Below are 8,321 nucleotides of genomic sequence, written 5' to 3'. Positions count from 1 at the left end.
CTCAGGGAGCAGAGGCTCCAGGACGGGGAGCGTGCGCGTGAACGGGGGAGCGGGTTGGAGGGCAAGGAGCTGTCTCTCTGGTGGACCCAGGTTGTGCCAGAAAGACTGAGACTGGTCTCAGTGAGCATCCAGTCATGTGTACCCAGCAGGCACCTGCCTCTCTCACCTCAGACAGGCACTGTTTTAGGAATCCAGGAGACCCACCCTCCTGTACAAACTCGAAGCCCTCCCCAGGGTCCTATTTTACACAAGGCTTCGCTGGGAGGCCGGGAGAACGGGTCAAGTGAGGCCATGGCAACAAGCGCCTTTATAAACTGAACCCAAAGCTATTTATTGGATTACTTTACCGGTATCTCCCTGTGGGTATTTTATACCACAGTAGTTCAATGAAATGTTAATTAGGTGCTAAGTATAAAAAAGGATCCTGGGTCAAATAACTAGGAAACCGGTAGGTGAGGAAGTTAAATCCCATTTCTCTGTTCTGGGACCTCGGAGCCTTTGATATTCTAATTTTCATCATGAATTTCAAGAAGTCAATCTAGTACTGGGCAAGTTTTCTAAACCCAAGTGATGGTAAACTCCCCTTTCTCAGAGCTTCTGCAGGAACAAGGGTTCAGGGGAACATTTTTGGCAAAGTTTACCTCCAGAACAAGGAATTCAGCAGCTCTCCTTGGCGATCAATCAGGGAAAACCTCAGTCACGGGGCTTCAGGGCTCCCCTACTCGAAACAAAACCTCCACCCACATCTCCCCTTCCCGTTTGCCTGTGGCTATTTGTCCTTAATCCTTCTGGAGGTTTCAGTAGGTAATCTAAAATAGCATGTGTATTTTAATCTGAAAACCTAGAAAACCAAACAAATCATTTTTGACACAAAAGAAGCTTCAGTAGCAGGATTTCAGGCACCTTTATTCATGGCAGGTATTTTTGGTTAGGGGAGCTTGCCTCTGGAACCTTTCTATTACTTCAAGACGCCGACTCCTACCCAAGTCCGACTATCCTTCTGACAGCAACCCTACCATCTCCACTCGACACTCACTGCGTTCGCAAACATCCTGCATCCAGCTTTCATCTCCAGTCCAGTGAGCTCTGGCGCTCTCACGGCTAACTCTTGCCGCACGACCTACAGGCCGAGCAGAGGAGTTGCTGCAGCTGCGTAGTAACAGTGGTTAATTCATTTTGTTCCAGAGGAAACTTACTCCCTTGTGTTCCTCATATAATTTATAAATATGACAAATTATTTCTTAATAGTATTACATATTTGCAATCCAATCAATCAAGCCTGGTGATACAGGAAACTTTAAAAAAAAATCACACTGCGTTCATTAAGGGTTTCCCTCTAAGAAGCACTATACCATTTCTCAACTTTCTCAATTTCACAATTTTTTGTATACAAAATCACTTTGCTGTGACAATCACATGGATCTCCTTCACACTCAATCCTGGCCTCTAGGCTGAGCACTCCTGACACTGCATTTTTGAGTGGCAGGAGTTACTATCCCTGTCTTCTATAATCAATAATAAAACCATTACTCTGTAAGAATTTAGGTAAGAAACAGTTTAAAGAGTATTTCTTTAAAACTAGAGCCTACTGCAAGTCACGCATCATTTTCTAGCCAAGCAATTGGCATGGACTTAATCTGGTCTATCCTCCTTTTCAGTGTCTTTGCCCAATCAGTAGCTCAAAGAAAAGATGGAGTAATTGAGTTTTAAAATCCTGCCAGATTTCCTATGGTAACTACTGTAGATGAACAACATAGGGTCCTACTGTAGGATTCAAATCTCATGCAAAACTCTAACTAATAATGCCTCACTCCATCAGGCAAGTCTGTCATTCTCCATATTTAAAACTTCTAACGCATGTAAGTGGCAGTGGTTATTCCTCATGACTTTAGCATCTGACCTCAGGGACTCAGACATAAAATCGAGATTCAATTCTGAGTTTTGGCAACAGAGTAGTGCCAGATATTTCTGAATAAACAATTTTTAGATGTTTTTAACCATTTGAAAAGTATCACAACACACTATCTGGTGTCAGCTCAACAGTCACTCTGTGCTGAGAATTAAAGAACCCTAAACTCTATAAACGTCTTACTTCACAAAGTCTAATTGTAATAGACGGATCTACTATATGTCTAGTAAAAAAGATTACACAGCAACTTTTATCAAACAGCAACTACTACAAAAGGAATGATAGAAAAAAAAGACTTCACGAAAATACACTAAAAAATTTGACAATTTTATGCAGGAACTGCCAAAGTTTTAGTGTTTAATATTTAATAGCACAACTGACCAAGGTCCAAGATGAGAAGTTACCATGTTCAAGAAACTGGGGGGGAGGGGCGACCACTCTATAAACTAACTATATAGGATGTGATAAGAATGCACACCTTGTAATATAAAACCTGTCTATACAGAGTTGTTAGTTGCAGAAAGCCATTCGGTCTTCTCCTGGCTTATAAAAATGGTGTTCCAGATTTCAGTGTAAATTAGCAACCTGTTGAAAAGGGAAAAACCATCAACATGTTACTCATTACAGGAGGTCAAACAAAAATGATACACAGAATTATCACCTAGAAATCCTTTCAGAATCTCCTTTTGAATTGGCCTTATTTTCTTAGCACAACGGTCTAGCAAAAATACAATAGATTTAATTGGAAATCATTATTAAAAAAAATTCTGAATCCATTTTCTACTCCCACCCCTTTCTTTGTATTGTCCCTGTCACTTGAAAGTCTTCAATCCCGCAATTCTCGAAAGGATGTTCTCATTCACTTGATGGGATTTTTAACTGCCATATAATATGAGACCCAGAGAAGCTTCTAAGACTGGCAGGACCTTTTCCAAATTATGTCTCTATAGGAATAAAGATGACAACCCACACAAAACAATTATGTGATTTACTCACATAAGGAATCAACCCAACCTACTGTTAAGATAACAACAAATTTAAACGGCTTCTACCTCCCAAACCTCTATTTTCTTGGACCTCAGAGCAACTTGTCATTTCATAGTTACTTATAACTTGGTGCAGCCAGGACATGCCCAGAAAATAAAAAAGGAATTTCATATCTTTTACTGTATATTCTGTTTGGTACTCTATTACCTAAAAATTCTCAGTAAACTTTATTTTTATAGGGAATTAAAATGCTAAAAATGGGATGGGAGAAAAGGGAGTTTAAAAATTATTTGCAAATACTACACTCACGAAAAGGCTTATAATGAAGAACCCACTGTGGTGAGAATAAAGCAGCAACTGTGCATCCAGCTATCCTGCTATACGGGTATTTCTGATTATTAGTCTTTCCTCTGATATCTGAAACCACGCAGTGGAAATGTAAATCAACTCTAGGGTGAAGGCTTAATGTGGCCATAATCTAGTTCATCTAAGAAATAATCAGTCATTGTCCTGGCATTTATCTAGTGCAGAGGAGGGGTTCCCAAGAGAATCCTTAGAATTTAAGGCATTTATGAAGGTGGCAATGTGGATGCTTATCTATTTAAAAAAACAAAAAAAAAAACACAAAAATTTTCCAGTCATAAGACTTCTCAGGCCAAGAAAGACAGGCTTCTTTGTTTTGGGCTGCAATGATATAAACTCAGCGGTTATCTAATGTTAACCAATGGTCTTAACTAATAGTGATATAGGTCTACTTAACAAAAACTGGGAAACAAATTCTGCGTAACGAATTAGTTTGGCACAAAAAATTTCAAAACACGGAGTCCACAGCGGGGAACAATAAAAGGGATGCTTGCTGGGATTATGGCTGGGAGCCGATACGGAGGAAGTCTGACCACATCAAAATGACACCGCCCACACCATCCTTACCCTGGCCCCCCTCACCTTCAACTCTTCTGGGTGGCAGGTATCTTGTTTTCACCTTCCAGTTCTTCTACCCCAGCCTGTGTCATGAGGTCTGCAATGTTCTTCTCCAGGTCATCAATGCGACTACTCATGTCATCAAGTGGTGAGGTTAAAGACGACGGGCACCAACACCTCCCATTTCTTATCCTTTTCCTCCAGGGCCCTGGAGACTATGGCCTTAAACACAACTGTCTTAATGAAACTGGCTTTCCAATCTCCTTTGGCTATTGTTATAATTTAGTGGTTAAGAGCACAGGAGTCTGGGGCAAGGATCAACTCCCAGCCCTGCCCTTTACTAGCAGCGACCCGGACGAGTTCTTGCGCTTTTCGAAGCCTCCGTTTTCATCCACTAAATAAAGGTAACACTATGACCTCTTCACCAGGTTATGGTGAGGATGGAAGGAGAGAGACACATAAATGCTGAGCTCACAGTCAACCGTCCATCATATCAGACGTGACCGGTAGACTCCAGTGCAGTGCGGCCAGGGATCTGTCTAGCCCAGCTGCACCCCAGCTCCTCCCACAATACTTCTCAGGAAGAGCACATCCGAGCTCAGCAAAGAACCGGGTAAATGACCGGCTGAAGCTGGCCTGCAAACCACCCATTTATCCACACCACTACCCAGAAAACGGGATCCAAAGGCCCACAATGGGCTGACCACAAGGCAAAAGGATATTTCTTCCAATGATCTGGTCAGACATTGTCTGAAATTTATCTTGCATCTGTTGTAGGAGTGTCTGCACCTAAGAAACAACAAAGCAAAACAAACACCTCACGCTCACCCCGAGACACCTTCAAGGGATCGGGACAGGAGCCGGGTCCCAGAGTGAGACTAGATCTCGGGTCCACCCCAATTCGGCCTCTGGGCAGCTCCGTGGCCTCCAGCAAGGCATTTCCCTCTGCGGGTTTGCTTTCCCACCTGTCAAATCAGACTGACGGGCTGTGAAGCCCCCTGCCGTGTGGGCCCAGTGCGATTCAAAAATCGTGGGGTCTCTGGTAGTTCTGACGGCTTGGAGGCCTCGGGGTGTGAGGCGGGTGCGTGGACAGCTGAGGGCGGGGGCTGGAGGGGACCTGGGGGTCACGGGGGGTTCAGGGACAGGTGAGGGGGCTAAGGGGTGGGGGTCGGGTCTGGGGGGGTCAGGAGGCTCAGGGGCCACACCCAATGGCCCGGGTGTCAAGGTGGTGGGGGCCTCGGCCAGAGAAGCCTCCAGAAATGGGGCCTCCAGAGACCGGGCCCCGCGCTGTCGCGGAGGGGGCGCCGCCCGGAAGTGCAGCGGCCTCGGCCCGCGCAGCCGTCCCTTACCACCGAGGTGAGATCCTGCACGGTCTTGGGGTCAGTCTCGGCCATCTCCCCGGTTCCCAGCTTGGCGGCGACGTCTCAGACCGTCACCTATACTTCCGTTCCTCCGCGCAGACGCCCCCAGCGGCTTTTTCTCGCGACGACAGAGGCCAACCGCGGGACCGCGGGGCGTTGTGGGAGCCGTAGTTCACGTCATGCGCCGGAAAGGCCTGAGGTCTCGCCCTTCCGTTCCGAGGCGAGGCCCCGCCCCTCCCCTCTCGCGAGCCTTGCTCCGCCCCATCCGGCACTTCCCCGCCCCTTCGCCCTAGCCCCGCCCCGCCCCGCACACCCCGCGGGCGGAAAAAAGTGAAACAGACTCGGCAGTGGGGCGAACGCTGGAAGGCGTGGCCTTGGCCTCGTCCCAGGGTGTCGTTAAAGGCGGCTCTGCTTTTCTGGGCCCGTGCGGACGCACGGATTGGGCGCCTGCCAGGTGCCAATCCCAGACCTGTGCCGCCGCCTGTCCTCCAACAAAACCCCACAAACCTGGCTAAGGGAGTCGGGTCCCTGGAGGGGAAACTGAGGTCCCAGGGGTGAGGGGCCCGCCCACCACGCGTACAGCTGTTTTTCACTTTTAAACATGCCATACGTCTAGATGGTGCGGAAATCCTAAGTGACTTTTCACACAGTCCACACACCCTTGGAACCTCCCCCAGGTCAAGAAACGCGACCAGCCCCCTGGAAGCCCCTCAGCCCCTTTTCTATCACACCCACCCACCTACGAGGGTGACCAGCGTCCTGAGCTTTAACACAGTGGGTTCCTTTTGCCTGTGTTTCAACTTCCTGCGAGTGGAATCAGTCGGTAATCCCTCCTTAGTGTCTGGCTTCTTGCCTTCAACGTGATGTTCCACGGTGTTGAGCGGGGTGGGTTTCAGGTTTGGTAAAGGAGGGATCGGTGTGCGGAGTTAAGAGACTGGATTTGGGTGTTTAAGGAGGGGGTGCTGCTGAGTTGGGACCTCAAGTTCCAGCCCCACAGGTGGTCTCGAGATTGGGTCTCAGGACAAGGGGGTAGGAGAGTCCTTGACTGAAGGCCTGGCCTGTTCCGGCATGTTCACATTCCTTATTTCACTTAAGGGCTGTATTTGGGGGTCAAGTCCGGTTTGAGTTAGGCTGCAAGGGGATCCACCAGCGTCTGTAACAAACCTGGGGGTTGGCCTTGAAGGGCATGACTCAACTGTTCACCAGCCCTTCTCAGCCTCCCCTTCACCCACGCCTCCTCCCTCCTCTGCCCCCCACCCCAAACACACACACACACACACACGCACACACACACACACACACACACACACACACACACACACAGATCTTCCTTCCCATGCCAAAGGTGCAAAGCTATAATTGGTTGTTGGTAACTGGTAGTTGGTTAATGCTTTACCTGACTACTTAAAATAAACATCTCTCGATGTTTCACCTTAATCCTCAGAAGAACCCTCGGATATAATTACCACTGTTTTACAAAACAGACACAGAGGGGCCAAGAGGCTTACACAAGACTGTCAAATCAGGAAGTAAGAGACACAGGACCCAGCCGAGGACTTGGACTCTACATCTGCTCCTTTTTCTAGTATTCTAGAATTCTCTGTGTTATCTGGGTTTAGAGCAGGATGTCTCAACAGCGACAGACACTGTTGGCATTTTGGGCCAGATAATTCTCCGTTATTGCCGTGTGGTGGGCTCTGCCCCGAACATGTGAGATGCTGAGCAGCTTCTCTGACTTGTGCCCACTAGCTGCCAGTAGCGTCCCCTTCCCCCTCGGCTGTGACAACCAAAAATATCTCCAGACACTGCCGGGTGTCTCCTGGGTGGGGGTGGGGGATCACCCCCAGTTGAGAACCACTGGCTTTAGACAGATCTGTGGACATTGCCTAGAATTCTGTTCATTTGTTCTTCAAGAGTGACTTTATTTTCACTTGGGCCATTTTTTGAGAATTTTCCCCCGTGTGTGTTAGATTGAAGGTTGGCACATTCGTTTCCCGGGGCTACTGTAACAAAGCACCACAAACTGGGTGGCTTAAAACAACAGGAATTTATTGTCTCACAGTTCTGGAGGCCAGAAGTCTGCAACCAAGTGTCAGCAGGGTTGGTTCCTTCCGAGGATTCTGAGGGAGGATCTGTTCTGTTCCTCTCTCCCAGCTTCTGGTGGCTGCTGGCAATCCTTGGCGTTCCTTAGCTTGTAGATACGTCACTCCGATCTCTGCTTTCGTCTTCACATGGCGCTCTCACTGTGTGTGTGTCTCTCTTCTTCTTGTAAGGACACCAGTCACATTGGATTAGGGGCCCACCCTACTCCAGTATGACTTCATCTAAACTAATTACATCTGCAATGACCCTGTTTCCAAATAAGGTCACATTCTGAGGTACTGGACATTAGGGCTTCAGCAGGTCTTTTTTTGGGGGACACAATTCTACTCAAAACAGTTGGTAAAGTAATCCCACTTAAAATTTGTATCATACTTGTTATTTTGTAAAGCGTTTTCATAAAGCTCCAGATCATTTAGCTAGTGAGTAGCCAAGGCTGGGTAGAATTTTAGGCCTTCTCCCTTTGGATCTCAATCCTTGGGGCTCCCGCACGCAGCACGAGAAGTCTGGACACCCACACCCCGGATTTCTAGCCAGATCTGGCTTATGGCCACGAGCAACATAGAACATGAGTTAGCACTAGGATCTGGAGTTTTGTTGTGTGTGTGTGTGTGTCTGTTTCTAGCAGGAGAGTTGAGGTCTTTTTATCCTGATTGAAATTTTCTTTACAGAAACAGCAAGCAAACTTGACACTGTTTTAGTGGAGGCATTTTTTTTTTTTTTTGCACTTAAACAGAAAAACAACATGCTTTCTTTGTGTGGAGACCAAGGTCTTTTAAATAGCTGCTTTACGCAAAAGCTTCACTAATATATGGTCATGGCTGATGTTCTTACTTTGTCGGGTTGATGCACTGACCCTCACTGAATGTTGTTCTATTAACAAAACTGTATTATGTGTGCGGCACCGGTATTTAACCTTTTAAACTCCAGTTTTGAACAGCCCTCGTTTTAAACCTTCAAGTGTCGTAGTTGTCTTATCTTCTCAGCATTTTTTTTTTTAGCTCTCTCCAGATGAATTGCGTAACTCAAGTAATTCTCTTTTC

At 46.9% G+C, this 8,321-nt stretch overlaps 1 protein-coding gene across 1 annotated transcript; it reads right to left on the bottom strand.

Annotated features, from left to right (window-relative positions):
* Positions 1-880: 880 nt before the first annotated feature.
* HSBP1 (heat shock factor binding protein 1) lies at positions 881-5,320 on the bottom strand. The gene is made up of 4 exons (XM_058528363.1): positions 5,167-5,320; positions 4,540-4,606; positions 3,842-3,962; positions 881-2,494 (listed from the first exon to the last, which is right to left on the bottom strand). Exons 1-3 carry the CDS (start codon positions 5,209-5,211, stop codon positions 3,844-3,846), a joined length of 231 nt encoding a protein of 76 aa, XP_058384346.1. The 5' UTR covers positions 5,212-5,320; the 3' UTR covers positions 881-2,494; positions 3,842-3,843.
* Positions 5,321-8,321: the final 3,001 nt, after the last annotated feature.

Source organism: Diceros bicornis, chromosome 32, assembly GCF_020826845.1.
Source record: "Diceros bicornis minor isolate mBicDic1 chromosome 32, mDicBic1.mat.cur, whole genome shotgun sequence".
NCBI classification, from domain to species: Eukaryota; Metazoa; Chordata; class Mammalia; order Perissodactyla; family Rhinocerotidae; genus Diceros; species Diceros bicornis.
This window is presented reverse-complemented; position numbering and strand designations above follow the sequence as displayed.

Coding starts and splice junctions, on each gene's coding strand:
- HSBP1 (XM_058528363.1), bottom strand. CDS start 5,211: ATGGCCGAGACTGACCCCAAGACCGTGCAGGATCTCACCTCGGTG. Junction 4,607..5,166: donor TGCAGGATCTCACCTCGGTG/GTAAGGGACGGC, acceptor GTTGTTTCTTAG/GTGCAGACACTCCTACAACA. Junction 3,963..4,539: donor TGACCAGATCATTGGAAGAA/ATATCCTTTTGC, acceptor TAACCTCACCAC/TTGATGACATGAGTAGTCGC.